Source organism: Penicillium vulpinum, assembly GCF_028829585.1.
Source record: "Penicillium vulpinum strain IBT 29486 chromosome Unknown utg000002l_segment0_segment0, whole genome shotgun sequence".
NCBI classification, from domain to species: Eukaryota; Fungi; Ascomycota; class Eurotiomycetes; order Eurotiales; family Aspergillaceae; genus Penicillium; species Penicillium vulpinum.
In genome coordinates, this window is record NW_026643242.1 from 4071546 (window position 1) to 4091694 (window position 20149).

Genomic DNA, 20149 nt, shown 5'->3' on the forward strand with positions numbered 1-20149 from the left:
ACATATCGATATATAAATTCAATGAACAACCGAGACCTTCAACGCCGAACTCGAAAGCAAATGCAAATGCAAAAAAAACAAACAAAGAAAGAAAGAAAGAAAGAAAGAAAGAAAAAGCACGCAGACGTAACATTCGTAAGATCTTGTCGTCATAAATCAAAGTAAACAAAACAAAACAAAACACAAGTTTATCAACGCAAACGTATAGTATATGCAGGAAGCAAACCAACACCCCCAAATGAAATCATAAAGCACAAAACAAACTAAAACAAAAATCAAAGGAGCGAAAATTCGCCATCTAAAAGTTATCACCCCACACAGTCGGGACTGGAGGAACAGAAGACCGGTGATGCGCATTTGGCGGAGGCTCAAGATCAAGGTCGAAGGGGTCACTACGCATGCTATCGCGCATCACAGGCGTATCCGAGTATACATGCGGCACAGCAAGGGCATCCATGCCATCACGTTCGCAGTCCCAGTACCCCTGCACACCGACCCCGGCGCCCCGGGAGGAGGTAGAGTATATTGAGACCGAGCGAGATGGGGCTGAGATCTCGATGATGGGGTCCGCGAAGGAGCCTTGCGGTGCTCTCTCACCACGCAGGTACATGCTATCCAGGGATAGGTTTGGATCCGAGGGTTGCTGTTGCAGCGGGATGATTGGGAGTACGGGTGATCGCGGGCCGATGTTGCTTGGGATCGAGGGGAAGGAGTTGTGGCGGTTGTGGTGGTGGTGGTGGCTAACTGATGAGCTCGCTGAGTCACCTCGTATTAGTTTCTGTCTGATGCCCAGCCGCTCTGTCGTTATTTTTCGTCGTCGGCGACGCATATAGAGTGCGCAGGCTAGGAGGGCGAAGATCATGATTGCTGATCCTCCGATGACGCTCCCAACTATCGTTCCGGTTTTGGAGGTCGATGTGGGGCTAGAATTGTCGGCTTGCGCTGTTTCCGCAGAGCTTGCACTAGTGGCAGTTCCGATGAATGGTAATATTGAAGGTGTGTTTGTTGGTGCAGCGCTGGAGCTGGGCGAGGTACTGTAGGAGCTCATAGAGGTTATGGAGCTAATGACTGTCTCTGGCAAGACAGGCAGGGACGATGAATGATATATAATTGAGCTAGTAAGTGAAATCCACATACTGCTAGAGGTATCGGATTGCCATGAGTGGTCGGATGATTCCGAAGTTGCCGAAATAGGAAAGTCCACCATTGAACTTGACAGAACCGAGGTTGGGATTGGAGTCGACACTGGGGGCTCCGAGATTACCGGTGTTGTAGAGCTGGCAGTCGATATTGTGGCGTCCAGCTTAGTTGTCGACAGCTTAGTCGTTGTCAGAGTCACGGTCACCGGGGTTGGGCTCAGCGTTGACGTTAGGTAGTCAAGCACAGTGGCTGTGCTGGAACTAGGCCCAGGGCCAGATATCGTGTAGACCCATGTAGGATAAACAGTCTCCGTTTCAATTGACGTGATTGTCACCAGATTGGAGGATTCAGAGGATAATTGTGTGGACCACGTCCGGACTAAATTGTTGAGCGGTGCAGAGGGAGTAGCAATGGCGGAAAAAGCACTCGACATCTCGCCGCGAGCCCGCAGGCAGCACGGGCGTTCAACAGACAGATCTGGTGATAGTTTCCGATTTCGTATTCGATGAATGGAACATGGGGGCGACGTAAAATGATGGATCCCTTTGTATGAGTGTCCTCGGACAAAGCAAACGACGAAACAAACGAAAAAGTAGTAGGCTTATCAAGTTGACTCCCTTGGTTCATCCAATCTTCCTCTGTTTCTTGCTTTACTCTTTGAAGCCTCGAGAAAGCCGCGAACATAATCCCGTGATCAGGCCGGGATTCCATACAGTTCACGATTTACCTTCGTTGGGGCCCAAAAGGTGCATCATATCAGATACGAAGAGGTCGGAGGGTTATATACAGAGATTTATTTATTTTTTTCTCCCACAGAATTTGACAGGGGATTTTGTCTTTCATTTGTCTGTAACCCGGCGCTTCTTCTATGGGTGGGAGCAACGCTCCCACCCCCTCCTGTGACAGATGGACGGCGCTTAGCCATCGGCCCAATAAGAGAGCTTCAGGTAGTCCACGAGTGGATGATCATCTCCAGAGAATATGGGAATTTCCATAATCTGACACTCTGGCTAACCTTTCTGCATGCACACAAGCTCGTCATTATTGTTCCTTCGGTAGGATTTGAGCGGGGGAATGTATCATGTATCACGGACGAAACAGGGCAGTTTCGAGTTTGGCGAGAGATTCATTTGAAATTAGGACTGGTCCAACCTGGGGTAACTCCCTGAAGTTTCACGTTTTACCTATTTCAGCTGTTGGTGTCTTGCAAATTTTGCAGTTAGGTGTAGTGTATCCTCGGCATTGTGGAATGGCAGCAATGCCTCTTTTGGTACGAAGTAGAGTCATGTGACTACGAGTATATAAGTAGAAAGAAGTCCACCTATTCATATAAAATCCATGGAGGATATAAGAGAATAGAGGCGAGGCAAAAAAAAAGGGAAGATATTACAGTACTAGAACAAAGTACGGAGTAGAGGGAGACTGGAGAGAGTGATGGCATCCCTTTATAATAACATTCCCCATCCCTATTCGGCCCCCCCACCCTCTTGACCTTAACAATTTCACCTACGAATATTCTATAGGTTATAGGTCATAGGTCATAAGTCAAAGGTCATAGGACACAAGTAGATAGATCATAGGTAGAATATATATCTCAGATTCTATGTCCACACCACAGCCCAAGGCTGAAGGACATTTGTTCTCGCCAAATTCCCCACCTGCAAAAGTCCTCTCCTTTCATCTCTTCCCTCTTTTCTTCCATCACTACATATTATTATTGGGAGTTGTTTTATTTTGATTTCGACTCTGTTTATTTATTTACCTTCAAACCATCTCGGTGTTTCTGCCTTTCTGCCTTTCCGCCTTCCCGTTCCCCATTTTCCCATGTGACCTTTGGGGACAAGAACTTTGCGATAATCGTGCATTTGCATTTACATTAGATTATTGATTAAAGATGTTTGGCTGGGGTTCTGGGCTGGGTAAGCAATCTCCCTTTTGCTACCCCTCGATGTTTTTCGCCCCCCTTCCCCCGCCATGCCCCCCCTGTGGCGGCTGAAATGTCAACAAGTCCAACTGGGCACAAAGCCATGTTGGATTGGGGCGCCTAACTGTGGCGCCTGTGGCTTGAAGCCCTATGCGATCCTAGTTCTGTCCAGACTTGGACTATGAACCACATTAACAGTCTCAGCTAACGCAACTTGTAGCCTTGCCCTCCACCACTTCAGAGCCGGAGAAGGAACGCAGACCCCCCGCTCACCCGACACCTCTCGATTTCCCCGTCTACAACCTACCAAATGTCATCGAAAATGGGTCGGAGTCGAGACTCATCGAGATGTCCGACCTTCTGGCCGACATCAAACGCCCACAGGATATCTGTGTAGAGCGCTTCAAGCCGTTGAACCTGCAATTAGACAGTGATGTCGAAGTCCCCCAAATGATCCCCGAAGACCACTCCCACCCTCTCGCCCCCTTACCATGGGAAGATACTACCGAACCGACGGAAGACAATGCCCGACCATTGATGGACAATGGAGCCCCGTACCCCTCGAAGGATCGATATGAAATCCTGGAAAAAGAGCTGGCGTTGGATAATGACGACGCTTTCCGCGAGGTCGCTCGATTGCCGCCACGTGAGGGTCGCAGCCGGGTTCGTATAACGCAGTCGAGGAAGTTCTGGACCGGATTGGAGCGTATGGCTCAATACTGGGATACCAGCCTAGACCATTACTACGAGCGTCCGGCATCCCCTGAGCGGACACCCCCATCTGAGATGGAGCGGACAGAGGATGGCACAATGAAGATGGATACCGAGGAATCCAAGGGCAGATACTCTCTGACAGACGGTCCAATGGACCTGGATGCAACACAGACAGCCGCGCCTTCGAGCAACGACATTGTTGGCGATGAGCAGCGGCCCTCTGTTCCTGTGTATACGGGCCGCCGAATTGGCAACGGGGCCGAGATGCCCGATGAAGTACGCGACGAAACAATCCGATCCTTCGTGGAGATGGTCGCATGGCCATTCGGATGCCAGGTCACAGTCCCCACGCTCCCGCCACGGCTGACCTCTAAGAACCTCCTGTTCCCTGTCCGGCAAACATTCCAGTCCTCACGGTCCCCGCGAGATCGCCAGATTGCGCGAAGCGGCATGCTCGAAGGTCCCGTCCTCATCTCGCAGTGTCGACCCGAGACTTCTTTCCGCACTGCGGACAATACCCCCGGGACCGGGATTGGTGAGGTAAGTGATTTATTCCGCGAAGTGGGCGGCATGCTTCTCGCAGCGCAAGAGCGTGCCCGCGAAGGTGCAGTCGAGAAGCGACCCGGCGAAGGCAAATGGTGGACCATGGAACCTCGCTTTGGTGGCGCCCCCAATGACGGGATCTTGGATGATCTGGTTAACAAGGGACACGGGATGTCCCTGCCAGACTCGATGATGGAAGAAATAAGGCCATCTGCCCAGGAGGCGGATGGCCCTTCCAAGCGCTCCAAGTTTGAGCATCCGTTTGTTACGTCTCTCTCCCGGAAACCGAGTGCTATGCGCAGACTTACTAGCAGTGAAAAGTGGAAGATTCTGCAACCTGGACCTAGTCTTTGGGATAAGCGGATGAGCTATTTGCAGATAGGAAAGGTCCAGGAGAGTCCATTTGACGATGTATGCATACCCTGCGTTGTTCATTGATGTTGACTCTGCATATTACGGCCGGACAGAGCTAACCCTCCATTTTTTCCTCTTGCAGATTTACATGATCTCATCTATCAACCACCACATCTCAATCCTCCATCTCCGCGTCCACAGGCGGTATCTGGACATTCTCACCCACGGCGAAAGCACCTTCCCAATAACCGAAGGTGAGCCGTGGCATGTGCTGAAGCTGCAACGGACTAGATGGTTCGACCTGTTGGATGCCAACGACCGCATAGAAGCGCTGAAGGGTGTGTGGCAACTGTTCCACCACCAGCTGAGACAGACACACCGCGAAGGCGACATCCCAGTCCCGATAGAAGTACCTATAGATAGTCCATTATAGAGTATGTACGATCGTATCCACGGTGACGTGCTTTTGACTCTTTATCCCCAATGGCGTTCCTCAGTCATACATACATCTTGTACATACGGCGCAGCAATCCTCGATTTTTTTGCTTGTTGTGCCAACCTCCATCTCGTTTACCCATACCCATCTTCAATGACAGCAAATTACATTGGCTATTTACAATCTCGAATATATTGGGATCTGGCGGGCTGTTTGTACTGGATACTAGGCGCTCTTTTCTTTTTGGCTGGAAGGCGATTATTAGATGGGAGATTCGGGACGTTGTGATGTGCTTTGATATGCCATATGATGGTGCGATAGACATTTTGATATCCTTCTTTTGCTTATGGACAACTTGGTTTGATATGATGTACACGACGAGACCTTGAGTTGGATGGCTCGGAATTCCGTTCAACTGATTATCGGTTGAGGGAATCTAATTGTTATCACGACCCATCTATACAACATGCATGTTATTCCGAAGTATCTAGATCAGAACTCTTTCACCTATAAATCTCTCGTGCTCCACTATAGTAACTCATACCCGTTTCATTTCTACCTACATAGTAACAATCCATCAACTGATCTTGTTCCAACCCTCAACAGTACTTTTGTCAAAGTGACGACCTTCCTAATCCTCACTCTAAAGGAGGCCACCAATCCGCACACCATTATTTGTCGGTGATGAAACAGTCAAACCAACGCGCCGGACATATTCGGTGCCAAACCCCATGAGCTCACACCCGTGGACAGTCACATCGACTCTCGTAATACACCAAAAGCGAGACGAGAGGAAAACCGAGAGCGAAAGTGTTCCAGACCAGCCAAAAAGACCGACAAAAATGTGATATATCAACGTGATAGTCCCTCCAAATCTGCTTCGATCTCTGTATGGTGTAGATGGTTCGATAGTGGAGCAGGACTAAGTGACTAAGGGGCGCTGAGGCCCTTTGTGGTGTTATTTCCCGGTTTTATTTTTCTCCTTGGAACAGAATAGGAATATGTACGGAGTACATATGTGCCCTATAGATGAATGTCTTCCATGTGACTCTAATATGTATGGCCACATGTCAGGAAAGGTGAAATGAGATATCCGTATCGGGGACTTTCTAAGTTCTTGGCTGCCTGAGTTGGTACAACGTATAATTTCAATACATAACTAATTTCTGAACTATACAGAGGTACTTATAGCACTTCTAATATAAGCACATGCTTCCTATCATGGGGCGTTGCAGAAGTCCGGGCTTGACAGATCCGACTTCCCCCCCCGTAACTTTCCAATTTACGGGGTTCGCTTATTGCGGACCGGGACGAGGCTGTGTATACGGAGTGCGATATATGTACATGTGCTCTGTACCCCGTGCATGGCTATGAGCTGGCTAGTGATCACTGGTTGCGGTGAGAATAGTATATGGCAATTGATCTTCATTTGGCTTTTGTTTTTACATAGAGTCTGACAGGTCTTGGTGTGGTGAGATAGGAGCTGGTTGGATGCCTTGAAATAGGGAAATATAACAGAAGAAGCAAGAATATGCAGATGGATTGATCTGTTGGTGAGGCTGGTGTGATGCTCGTTTCCGTGTATAGGTGTTTTGAGCACAAATTTATACGTCAACGGGCTTCGACATGGGGATTGGCGATACCCATGTCCTTTGTATGTAGGTAGTAATGCGGAGATATATTACTCACATCATAATATTCACCTCGTTCCAAGGGGGTTCTAGAGAGTATTCGACACAAGCACTGACCATTCAATGTAAATTTTGACATGATCCTAAAAAGTCCGAGCCACAGCATTAAAGGCTGAATTATCCCGTATACATTCCGTATTGTATCTCTATAAATCCCCCCATCCAATGAAACCGCACAGCCTTACTCCATAGTCATTAGCTTCGCCCAATCAAACACCGAGAGCCCCCAAAACCCAGGTATCTACAACCGCCAGCTGCAAATCACATCACATCACACCTCAGAAACCAACGCGCTTGGTGCGCTTTGTCAAAGCAACTCCGAATGTGGCATATGACCCGCTTAGCAGATCCTCAAACCGCAAAAAAATCTCGGTACGGAGGACCGCCAAATGGGGACTAACAAAAGTACAGTGCCCGCTCTACTACAAAGGCCATGCGGAGGCCGTCGATAGTGAAGATCGAAGAGAATCGGGGTCTTCGGGGACCAGGATAAATTGACCAGGTTAGGTGTGTATAATGTACTTTTAAACAGGAGCTATCAATTGACTGGGATGTAGTTGAGGATTGTACTAGTGAATGCGCATTAAGGAGAAGAAAGCATTAAACTCGGGTATATTCATTGTAGTATAAAATCTAAATTTATATTAGACTAGTAACCCAGGAACCTGGTTGTTTGATCCCATAGATTAGAAAATTATGCAGGTTACTCCTTCGAGGAGGTGGGGGTGATTGTCTATGTGTAGGTAAGTACCCCTGGGGGCTGACAACCTCGACTTCAACCCCAGGCTACTGCCTAATGGAGTAATACCTACATAAGCACTCTATGATCGATACATTAACGAACGAATGGGGGTATGCAAGATCACGGCTTGTGTGTGAATGGTATGCAGAAAGTGGATGCGACTCCAAAACGTCGGATTCGACTATAGCGGGTGATGAACTCCATAGTCACATTTGAAATCTTTTTGTCCTTCACGGCAAAGTACACAGCCGCGCTCAGAGACTATTAGGCTGGCGGGTGGTTCACTTTGATGTAGTACGGAGTATGGAGTATAGGTGGGAGAATGACCGGCCGGTTCGGAATCTAACCGGACTCTCCTGCCAAAAGGAAATTGATAGCAGCTCACGGGACCAGGGGATTTCTGGTTGGTATCTTCACTTGACTTTTGCCGGATAGTAGGTTAGATCCTCTGCAAGAGAACCGATCGGGCGCCGGTCTTGTTCTTCGGTTTTTGTTTTTGGTTTCCCTTGCATCTGATGAACGGACCAGTCGTTCATATGAGCCCAATCTGGTCTTTTAAGCCTCAGCTGTTTGTGCTAGTTTCCTATTCAAGGGATGATGCAGCGTAAGGAGGTTTGTTTTTCTTATGCAACCGACCTGATTAAGTCATGTTCTTGACGACCTTGCGGAGAGCGACAGTTTTGCATGAGCTGGCGGGGCTGGCGTGATAGGAAAAGCGAATCGCGACGGTCGGGGGATATGACAAGTAGGGAGGGGGGAAAAGGACAAGAAGCAAATCTCAGAGGGGACAGAGGGGTCAGAGGGGCCAGAGAGTCCAGACTTGAGGACACAACGATAGGTCAGGTAGATCCCACAATGACCACATGGAACTGAGAACCCACGTGGGAACGCATCCGGCCGGGCTTCGGTGACCAGGAAAGCAAGTCAGAAGCGATCTTGACGTATCAGTTGCACAGATCACTGTGACAATAAAGTGAAGAGATCCCAACGAACGGTGAAAGTCTGTGTTGTACAATCTATACACATCACATTTCCATTTTTGTGGAGATAAACCGTGTCGTGCATGCGGGGATGAGCGGAGAACAAATAACACTAGATTCCAAATTGGCAGGTCCATATTAACCTTTGAAGATGAGCCCTGGCAGATTTCCAAATATGCGTTTGCTATGCAGAGCGGGAGAGCCCCAATCGTCAAGAATCATGTCGTGTCCCGCAAGATGCAGAGTTTGTTCTGGACTCTATCTCGATGCTAAGAGACCTATGAAGCGCGTCTAGGCTGCCCGCATAACTGACCATCCAATGTACAGTGACAGATTCATATGTTCAGGTACTGTGACAGGGTGGAGATCATTACATTTCAGCTGAGGCCGGCGGCACAATCGATCTGTTGCGAACGAATCAGGTGCTAACATCGCCGATGAGGTCTTTTTTAGAAGGTCAACTGGCTGAAATGTTCAAATATTATAATCTGACATTTCAATGGATTTTAGATATCGTATTGTTCAATTTACTTACCAGTATTGTGGTGTTTGTCTTTTCAACATTACATACCATGTATGCCTGGATTTCGAGGATTCTAGAAACACAAATCAGAATATACTCCGTAGACTAGTGAGAGTCTATGCTTTGCATTATTTGTGTGATCTGCTTCTGGGTATAACGCATGGAGTGGCAGACTGGGGTTGCGGTTGCAATTTTGTTCTGGACTTTGTCTTTGGCGCGTGTCAACACTCCCTTTCTAGGCTATACTTGCTCATCCGCGCAACTCTCACCAGCCCTATGATATTAAAGTTATAAACTGCGCCAATATGATCTACTGTTAGTTTTACTGTAACACAAAAATGCCTATGTATCTTGCTCACCCTCTATCTAGATACCGGAGGAATACGGAGTAAGCTGCATACCATTTCCTGCCTATGCCACATTGCGCATCAGAGTCTCAGTTCAATGCGAGGAACTCAACCTATTCTGCGACCATGCAACCTTCCGAGTTGCCTCCCCTCGATATAAGTTGGGGGGGGGCGGATTTCAAGGGAGAAGATCGCCTGCATCTTCCCCATATGGAACCATTCCAATAGTCTTGTGAACGTGATCCTCAATGATGATTGGATGTGAACTAGGTCTGCTGCATACTTATTCGGTTTCTGAGATTTTCTCGAATGCGAATATCTCTACAGTAGTAGTGAATAGTAATACATGGCAATATTCCTAGGTATGGAGTACAGCATATATACTTCTTAGTACTTAGTGTAGGCGGATAACAGTGGAATAGAATCTCCAGTCTGGCGTTGCGGTGCGAGCTCAAGGATTGAGGCTCCAAGGATTGGAAGCTAGGTTATGATATAACATAGGCGTCACATTTAGTTATCGAGAGGCTGGATTTTGGATTTCTTGATAGTGAATAATGTCATGTTGGTAGTTGCCCCTTGCGTTCGCCATTGGATATCTAAAGGCTCTGGAAACTCTATTCCAGATAGCTACATACTGCAATATGCATGGCGTGCAGTAACTATCTGCACGATGTAGGCCTGTGTTATTTTAGAGGTTAGGTCTGCTTTTACGATGTGCGATGTACTTTGTAGTCACCTGTAGCGGAGCTCATGTTTGAGAGAAGAATTGGGACTCGCGTAGCAATAGAATAGCTACGTGATATTTGTTTTTCTCATTCCTCCTTTTCTATTATTAGCCAAGAACAAATAGCCCGCACAAGTTCGTATCAATTCCCATGATATCCACTAAAACCAAGATTTTGGGCTGCGACGCGTAGCCGCATATAATGCAGAGCTGAAGATTTAAACCAATGCGCTGCCCCGAACCCAGGTAGCAGGATAGTGGAAAGGAGAGTGAAAACGGCAGACCGACATGGCAAATTAAAACTGGATGTAGCTTGAATACTCCGTATGGTTATCGATATTGAATGCTGAGTTGAAAGACCCGTGATTGAAATCCATGTAACCCTGATAACCCCTTAATGGTGGCAAGATTCAGCTGTCAACCAGAGTGGGATGTCTTGGAATCTGCAACGGACCAATAAAACACCATAATTGAAAGAATGATCTTTTCTACTAAAGTTAGGTTCGGATTGTTTTTCATTCCGAGGTGTTTTTAACTCAGATCCGGTTCATGCACGTTAAATCCCGCTCTACGTTGAACATCCCAATGGATCGTTATGTTACTATATTGTATACTCTTGATATGGGAGAAGTATTTCCCGATGTTACTTGGATGATTTGAATTAATCAAGGGACACTTAATCAAACAAAGAAAATCATCGCCTAGTCAAGTCTTGGCTCAACGCGAATCGAGCACTATTGTACTGTAAGAAGCCCTAAAATGTATATACTCCATACAATATCCACTAGTATAGACCATGAACTTGTAAGCCACCCCGATCCTTCAGTCATTCCTTTATTCATTTTGACTCCGTGGTTGAAGCGGGTGACTGCACAGACAGAACACGAATTAAACGGTCAAAAGAAGCAAAAAGAAATCCCAAACCAGGAATGCTGGGGCAACTCTGTGTCCTTGTGCCACTTTCATTCCGCGTTTGACTCGTTCAGAAGACCTCCGACTGGGGAACACCATTGAGTCTTCTGTGGCACAGAGAGGCCTTGAGCTGCATCCTGATCAAGCCAGGGGTAAACTGTGCTACTGCCTAAGTTGGGAAGGAGATGGGGTTGCTAAAATGAACGTGATTTGAGATTTGGAAGCCAGGCTCCAGCATGATATCACCGGACAAAACAGGTCTTTTGATTAAATGGGGGCAATCTGTTAATCTAATCCACTTTCTATAGACAAGAATAGTTTTTGGAACGGAACCCCCTGGAGCCCGTGGATGATTCCCGTCGTCAACCATGGATGGAAGACGGGTAACCCCGAACCCGAGGTTTACTAATGGTACATACGTCACGTATGTATGGTATTTACAGACCCCATTTCGTCCTGTTCAGCTGTGACATAAATTCCAAGTTTTTATATTGTATATAGTACCGAGTATATATTGTATACTACATAATCTACCCAAGGACATACATATATATACAACATATAAATTGCAGATTCTCCAAGTGTGTTTCCAAGTGGATGTCCCCCAAATTGTATTTGGCTTTAAACGACAGTTGAATACACGGGGAAGAGGTGCCCAAAGCTCTTGCTGATCAGCCCCGACAACCATTTCCCTGGGGAGCTACAAAAGTATAGGATGGTTAGAGTATCCCTTCAAATGACGAGTGTATAGAGAGGGGCTGGAAGGTTTGTTTGAACATCGCCGATCTGGAGCTTTATATGCACTGATTTGAGCATCGAATTCCATCGGAGTTTGTCATGAGGTGGTGTTTTGAAAAAGCAAGCGCCCCTTGCAAGCTGTTATCGATGACCAAATTGACGGCCAGTGCGGCGCGTGTTATTGGGTGCTTTGGGCATTGAGGGATATTGTACAGAGTAACTTGACATGCAACATACACCTCCATTGCAGTTTTTTAGTTGTACTTTCTACGTTCTAGAAAAAAATAATAATACCATAGATTGAAGGTTGACTGATCTCGATATCTTATAACATTACCCGAGTCCTGGGCACTGGGCAGCGATCCTTATCCCTGGGTCATATTTAGTACATATATAGTGGTGAAATGGGGAAAATAGAAAGTGTAAAAAAAAAGTAGAAATAGGAAAAATAGGAATTAGCCGCAAAACACTGCTATTATTACTCCGTAGGGTCTATTCTTTAAACTGCCTCGGTCATAAGCCGTAATCCTAAGGGCAGTTCAAATCAGTATATTTCCCGGGTGAATTCGACTTGCATCGTGCATTTCCCGGCGAAGCGGTTGACCTTCGGGCGGCAAATTCGATCCCCGTTCCACGCGGAGGATCCTAGCTTCGATCAATAACACTTACATCGTATATAGTTTATAAAGTCTTTATTGTATATACTCATTTTTATACAGATATATGTATATATTACATAATGTACATAATGTACCTAGTTAGTCCTTTCAAGTATCCTAAATGATGACAATATTAATTTCCTGCAGAGCATCTCATATTCCCCCAGCCGCTGGACCCACTACTTGATTAAATTCGGCAAAAAAGAAAGGAAAAAAAGAAAAGCAGACCTGTCAACTGTAGGTATTGAAGTTTTGTATTCCTTTCTCAGGGGTCTAGATGTAACTATATATGTGATAAATGGTTAAGGAAAAAAAACAGACATTAAAGTGATTAAAGCCCATTAAAGCCCATTTAATTATTTCTTTTTCTTTTGTTTTTTTTATTTTAAAAAAAGAGGTATTTGATAGTCACCGCGATTCTAAAGAGAGTATTTAAGCCAGGGAGGGGCAAACACACCTGTCGATCCCTACAGGCGAAATTATAACTGTGATATTTATTCTGATATTATGTTATTATGTTATTACTTATGTTCCCCCCCCTCCCCAGTTTATATTCTTTCTTCCCTTTTACCTTTTTTTCCATAGTTCTCTTTTTTGACAACTACTGGTACTTTATATACATGATATTCCAACTTGATCTACGGAGTATTTTGACTTGAAATCTACAAATATAGGTTGGTGTACCCGTTTCCCAACTCCCCCCCCACTTGGTCCACTGGGTATTGACTACCTGGAAAAGCACAGGTACGTGGTTATATTACATTTCTTACAATACCTGACATGAGGTACTGAGGTACCAACCTCGTACCCTCCATGGATTACATGGATAATATATGTATTGTGTACATTCGGAGTACTGGGTACATCGAATGTTTTCCCCATTCAAAGTTCAACTTGGACCTCAGGTGTTTTTTCCCCCTCCTTGTGGCCCAACCTCTTTGTACTTTCGGTTTACGATCTATCTGATATACAGCTGATATCTACTTGCTCTCTTTTGAACCTTTTCTTTTTTTCCTTACCATTATTTCCTTGATATTTCCATAACTCGGCTTAACGGGACCCCCCCCCCCCCCTGGTCGGATCATCGCCGTAATCTGACTATTTCTTTGTCTAGCTCCACACTCGGTTGCCCACTGCGACATCAACGCCGCATTTTTGCGACCTGGGAAACTCGGAGCTTTAGTCGTGCTATTTGATTCGCAGGCTTCTAACGGCGCGATCTGGTTTCATTGTCCCAGCTCTCGCTTCTTCCGACCATCAGATCCATCGATCTGTCATTTCATTTCTTTCCCTTTTATTACAATCAATTTCCGCGACTTCAACTGAGAGCGCCATGTTGGTTTAAGTTCCAATTTACCAAGCCCGAATTGCTTCTCAACGGTAAATTGGCTACCCAATATATACCCAGTATCAGCGACCCGGGCTGGTTGCGACAGGATAGCTCCAGCTGGCAGCTTCAAACTTCTCCGTACTCCCGCACCCTCTATTCACAATGAATCGCATGCCTCCTCCGGAAGGGCACCATGTGCACGCGGGTCCACATTCAGCATATGAGCCCTCATGGCGCTCTTCATATCCTCTGCCATTCGATAACCACCCCTCCGACTCCCGCCGCTCCTCCGCAAACCCGCAGGCACCCCTACCGCCGCAGCCGCCAGGATATCCCATGATGCACAACCGAGAGCTGCCACAGTTAAGCTCAGAAGGCCCATATGGTCGTCCCAATGGTCATGGCCTGCCCCTGCATGCGCCCGTGCATTCCCCGCAGGATCCAATTCCCCCTCATCCGAGCTTCCACCAACCAATGAACGGCGCGCCGCACGAGGGATCGCCTGATTATCGCGCTCGTATGGGCTACCCACCCCCGGATCAAAGTAACAGCGCTGAACATACACCCGTTTCGGGCGCTTTGCCTCCTGCTTCACAATTCATAACGCCCGTTGCCCCAATGGCCAGTGCTACGCCTCCTGCTGGGTACGACCCGGCATTTTACCAAAACCAGTCGTTTGGAGCACGCCAGCGTAAGGCAAATAGAGCTACGCAGGTATGTTAAGCTTGTAGAAGACAGGATTGTTTTCGGGGGAATTTATGGACTGACACCCGAGCTATATAGGCCTGTGATCAATGTCGAGCCAGGAAAGCAAAGTGTGATGAAGGACGACCGAATTGCAGCCACTGTAAAGAGAACAGCCTTGGTTGTGTCTACAAAGAGGTTCCACCACACAAACAAGAGAAGACTACCCAGCTAGTATTGGATCGGCTCTCCCAGATAGAGAACCGCATGGAAGAGCGAGAGAACCGGATGGAGGAGCGAGGCAACCGCATGGAGGAGCGCCTCGAAGAAATGCAAAAGCAAATACAAGAGCAAATTCTCAACAAGCCGAGTAAACAGTCACCCCCGACTATCCAAGAACGTCCGGTACTTCCACCACCGCCACCACCAGCAACAGCAACAGCAACGCCAGCACCAGCACCAGCAGCACTGGTACCGCCAGCCATCAAGCAGGACCCGCCTCTCAAAACAGAAATACCTCAGACCCAGGCCTCAACTCCAAATATTTTGGACCCCGGGAGTCAAGATAAATTTGGTCAACCGGTTGGAGCTATGGACCCGATGCTCGAAGACCAGAAGGAGGCCGAGGGAGAGCTCTCCATCCCAGTAGAGCACACCACTGCAGCTCACAAGCTATTGATGTGGCCATCAATTAAAAGGCTGCTACACCCTGAGATATATGACGAAGATTACGTGATGCGATTAGAAGAAGAGCGTGGTCTTATCAGCATATATGGACAAGGCGAGATTTCATTCACTGCCGATGACAGCGAATTACCAATGGATAGTGGCTCCAAAAATGCCCGACCTGATGGGGACGGTGCAGGACCAGATGCGGACGTCGACATCGACGAATTTGGTCACTTGAAGCTGGATGCAGTTACTGCTAGGCGCTACTATGACAGCTACGTTGCGCACATGTTTAAGCTTCATCCATTTCTTATGGAGGGCGAACTCAATCTCAAGGTCGATAGCTTCATCCGATGCTATTGTCCACCCAATGCGTCACCGAGTTCGGCTTCCAATCACACACGACTAGCTCGCGATGGTCCGCCACCAGCTAAACGGAGGCGATCCAACGACAATTTAGGCGTGCGTGGCGAGTTTACGGACAATATCCCGAACCCGGTGCGGCCACGAGTCGGTAAAAATATTGACAATGCCATGGTCATGCTGTGTCTGGCCCTCGGGGCTATCTGCGAAGCCCAGGCTCCTCTACCTGGGCCCATAATGGACAAGAAGATTGACTACCGCAAAGAGTTTATTCCTCCTCCACTGCCAGCATTTGTTCCCCCACCGACTGTAAATGGAACATATGTCACTAATGGTGTGCTCTCCCCCGCAAACTCGGACTCGGCGCCCATGCCCGGGGTGTCGCTTTCGCATTCACTTTATGGCCTGCCAACGCAGCATGATAGCCAATCTTTTGCGTCTGCTCCTCCAGTGAACAAAAGACTACCAGGCCTGTCAAGGAGAGACGTGACAAACACAAAGGACGCACAAGGGAACACGAAGAACTATCAGGCTATTCCTGGTCTGACTCTCTATGGATATGCGACTGCAATATTAGGCCACCTGCAAGGTGGCAACGAGCTAGAACATGTCCAGTCCGGGTTGCTTGCTGGTCTTTATGCTGGTCAGCTGGCTCATCCTTTCCAGAGTCACAGTTGGATTTCTCAGGCCTCAAGGGCTTGCCAGGTGCTTGTGAGAACCAAGCGATATGAGCGACTCGAAGAAGGGCCTTTGCAGGACTTGTACAACTTTGCATACTGGACTTGTCTACAATTGGAGAGTGATCTTCTCGCAGAGCTAGACATTCCAGCAAGTGGGATCTCGCGTTCCGAGGGTCGGATGGCTATTCCGAAAGGAAAATGGACACTCGTTTTGCCAAACGATCTCAACGCACCCCAAACGATGATGATGCTGTTTTATTCTGCCCAAATTCACCTGCGAAAAGTTTTGAATCGAGTCCATACAGATTTATACAAGGTTGAAAAGCAAGGCCAGACGCGATGGTCATCCACTGTTCAAGAAGCTCTGAGCCTGAACCTCGACCTCTGGCGTAAAAGCCTACCGCAAAGCATGCAGTGGGAGGAAAACGACCCGCCAGCAAATGAAATCAACGCCGCCCGCATGCGTGCCAAATACTACGGTGCTCGGTATATTATTCACCGACCTCTTCTCTACCACGCACTGCACTATGGTCACACAGGTGCCCGCGTCGGTCCAGTCGGCCAGTCCTTAGTGGACTCGCCTACCTCGCAACAATTGTCCCCCTCAATGCTACACAGCGCTGCTCGAGCTCCAGCCATGGCACGCATGTCTAGCGACATGGGCTCTATGCCGGCCGCAGTCTCCACTGACTGGCAGCCCCCTAAAGTCCGTTTACATGAGCTTCCGAAGAAGCTGAAAGCTGCCTGCGACATCTGTATTAAATCCGCCATCAAGAGCACAGAGGCTTTTGACGGTGTAGGTGGACATCGGTTGGTCGTGACCAACATCTTTGGCACTGCCCATGCGTAAGGAATCTTCTAACACCAGTTTCAAAGAATCACGGGAATATTAACATATTTTCTTTGCAGACAATTCGGCAATATGCTCGTCCTATCTGCAACTTATATGTCAAGTCTAAAGGAGCTTGTCGAGAAAGACCAGCTTGAGCGCCTTCTCACGCGCACAATAGGCTTCCTCGTCCAGAGCGCAAACATATCCCCCACACTCCGCGCCGATGCTCGCATTCTCACTGAGATCCACAATAAGATCTTCAATCCTGATCGTAATAAGATGCAAACCGCCGGCATGAGCAGCCACACTCCAAGCATGAGCTTCCCTTAAATGTGCATCTAGCGTCAGAGTATTTTTTTTTTTTTTTGGTCCCCGTTCTTGTGGAGTTCGCAACCCGATATCTGATATCCCATATTCTTATGAACACATCATGCATGTCCCTGTCCATTTAAGCCCGAGTCTTTCCGTGCTCGACCTCTGTTGTCTGTTTGTCATCTATACCTTGTGCACTATATGGTTCTTTTTCATTTATGATTCCCCAACCCTATCCAATTCAACACTCGGTCCTCGTGTATCTGAGACAATATCAGATTACACGGGCTTTATACGCGGCGATTGATTGGTGTGGCTTATTTCATATATCGAGCAATCTCACCTGTTCTTTTATTGCCTCTCTAGGGCAATGACTGTGTTGGGTTTGACTCGTTCCTTCTTTTTTTTTCCTGTCTTTTTTGACTTTTGGTTTCTTTGGGGGGCTTGAAAGCATTTAGTGGCTCCGATGGTCTGTCCCTGCGGAGATATGTCTCGGGAATGGAGTTCTTGTGTCTTATGTGGTCATTTTACCTGCATTGCATGCATCTCAAGTCATACATTCTGTTGGCTTTTCTTTTGGGATGCTCTTACAATATGCCAACTTATTTCTGTTGATTTGGCTGCGCCATATCATTTTCATACTCAATGCACAGGTTTGCATTTCGTGGTTGACTTTGAGTGTTTTGAATATATCTCATCTCCAGTGTGGGCTCTATTCGGGGTTTTGTTTGCTGTAAATTTTCTCTTTGATACTGTACATGATTGAACAGGACACAGGTGAATCGAGATGAAGTCTGATATTGCTTGATTATGTGGCGAAAACTGTGAATGGAAGCCTCTAAGGTTTAGGGCTCATGTATAAGCTTGAAAGGTTTCAACCTTGGTTGGAAGTATCGGACCAACCTTGGAACCATGGAATATGGTCTGTGGGCCCTTCCGTTTCCATTCCCACGGTTTTATCAGGGCCGGCCGATATCAAACCAAGATTATTTAAAAGTCTTATTGAATAAATTAGACGGTTAGGCATAGCCTAAATTGGCCATATTATCGCTGATAATCACAAAGAAATCAAATGCACGCTGCTCGCGCGCCTCGGCTTCCCCGCATCAGTCGATCATAAGTTAATTCAGAGGCACGAGCCACACCCTTTGCTATCTTTCAGCTCTTGCAATGCCCTGCCTTTGACATCCGGGTGGAAATCAATGTACACTCTAACCTAGACATGGCACCAAACGCAAAAAAATGGCCCTCAAGAGAAGGTACCAACCCCTATTCCTATACCAAACAGCTAAGGCTAACAAATAACCTCAGGCTTCACAGCTGATGCTCTAGGCAATTTCATCTCCCGGAGTCTGCTAGACCCCTGGAAGTTACTCCCAATTTTTGCTCTAGTACAATACACAGCCAAAGGCCGAGATATTGCCAAAGCGCGCCCAAATTTCTACAAGGCCCTGAAACACCTAACAGCCATATGTCTTATCAGCAGACTAGGCAAGTGGCTCGACCATCGCATGCTGAACAACAGTGTCAGCGACGTATACGACTGGAACCGCGAAGTTGTAATCCTAACTGGCGGTAGCAACGGGATCGGTCGACGCATCGCGGAGCTACTTGGGGCACGCGACATCAAAGTCGCCATCCTGGATATCTCTCTGCCAGCGACCGACGACGTGCTACCAAACAGCGTGCGGTATTACCAATGTGACATAACCTCCACGACAGCCATCGGAGACGTAGCAACCAGAATCCGCGCCTCATTTGGCCGCCCCAGCATTCTAATCAACAACGCTGGCATCTGCACCACCAAAACAATCCTCAAAACAACCCCAGCCCAGACGCGCCATGTGTTCGAAGTCAACACACTCGCGCACTACTGGCTCGCACACGAATTCCTGCCCGATATGATCGAGGCAAACCATGGTATGGTTGTTACTGTTGCTTCGCTGGCTGGATATATCGCCACGCCTAATATGGTCGATTACTCGGCGTCCAAGGCTGCGGCTCTTGCGTTCCATGAGGGACTTGCTGCTGAGCTGGTTACGCGCTACCATGCGCCTAGAATTCGAACTGTGCTTGTTACCCAGGGCTTTACTAGGACCAATTTTCTTGGAGATTTGACCCCTGAGGATACTTGGCTTAATCCCTTGCTTTATCCTGAGACTGTTGCTGAGGAGCTGGTTAGGCAGGTGCTTAAGGGTGAGAGTGGGCATATTGTTGTTCCTGCATCTGCTGGGTGGATTGCAAAGCGACTTAGAGGCTTTCCTGGATGGCTCCAGCATTCGATGAGGTGTACGTTGGAGAAGTTGATGAGGGCTGGTTAGGGTTGAGGGGTTTGTGGGGTTACTAGTTGGACTTTGGGTTATTATTTCTTTTAAATACTTGGAGAGTGGTATTATTTGGTGTGTTGATGCACATATTGCACAGTTATTGTCAATAATAGGGAATTGGACATGCTAGTACAGCTAGCATGTGATATTTGTTGTTATGTGAGCATTAAAACATACTCGGTACTTCGAGATAAGATTTAGATCGATATAAATCAAAAATCTTTATTTTTAGATATATATCTGAGGTACGGAGTACTCCGTAGTCTCACTTTACGTCGTATATAGATGGCTGGGATGTGAAGAAGTGATGGAATAATATTCCCAGCCCCATTCTGGTCCGTGCACGATGCTTCACCGCGATTTTGATTCGCTCCACTCGTTGCACCGACAGCTCATCAACGCAGAGAATCTCATTTTTCACTGTCGCATTTTTTTTCCCAGCAGATTGTTTGCATCTCATTTAATCTCTAACACCCAGATTCCATCTGATACTCGACAATAAAACAAGAGAAGGTGAGGTTAAGC

The 20149-nt window shown here is 47.2% G+C and overlaps 4 protein-coding genes across 4 annotated transcripts; 3 read left to right on the plus strand and 1 right to left on the minus strand.

The window, feature by feature from the left end:
• Positions 1-298: 298 nt before the first annotated feature.
• Positions 299-1573, minus strand: N7479_004571 (uncharacterized protein; the record flags this gene model as incomplete). The annotated part of the gene is made up of 1 exon (XM_057252268.1): positions 299-1573. One exon carries the CDS (start codon positions 1571-1573, stop codon positions 299-301), a length of 1275 nt encoding a protein of 424 aa, XP_057111593.1.
• Positions 1574-3034: 1461 nt separating this feature from the next.
• On the plus strand, positions 3035-5108 carry N7479_004572 (uncharacterized protein; the record flags this gene model as incomplete). Its single annotated transcript, XM_057252269.1, has 3 exons — positions 3035-3059; positions 3285-4732; positions 4818-5108. The coding sequence occupies 3 exons, from the start codon at positions 3035-3037 to the stop codon at positions 5106-5108; spliced, it is 1764 nt and encodes a 587-aa protein (XP_057111594.1).
• An 8811-nt stretch (positions 5109-13919) lies between these two features.
• On the plus strand, positions 13920-17315 carry clcA (putative C6 finger domain protein; the record flags this gene model as incomplete). Its single annotated transcript, XM_057252270.1, has 3 exons — positions 13920-14471; positions 14541-16999; positions 17063-17315. 3 exons carry the CDS (start codon positions 13920-13922, stop codon positions 17313-17315), a joined length of 3264 nt encoding a protein of 1087 aa, XP_057111595.1.
• Positions 17316-18519: 1204 nt separating this feature from the next.
• On the plus strand, positions 18520-19618 carry N7479_004574 (short chain dehydrogenase/reductase family protein; the record flags this gene model as incomplete). Its single annotated transcript, XM_057252271.1, has 2 exons — positions 18520-18556; positions 18609-19618. 2 exons carry the CDS (start codon positions 18520-18522, stop codon positions 19616-19618), a joined length of 1047 nt encoding a protein of 348 aa, XP_057111596.1.
• Positions 19619-20149: the final 531 nt, after the last annotated feature.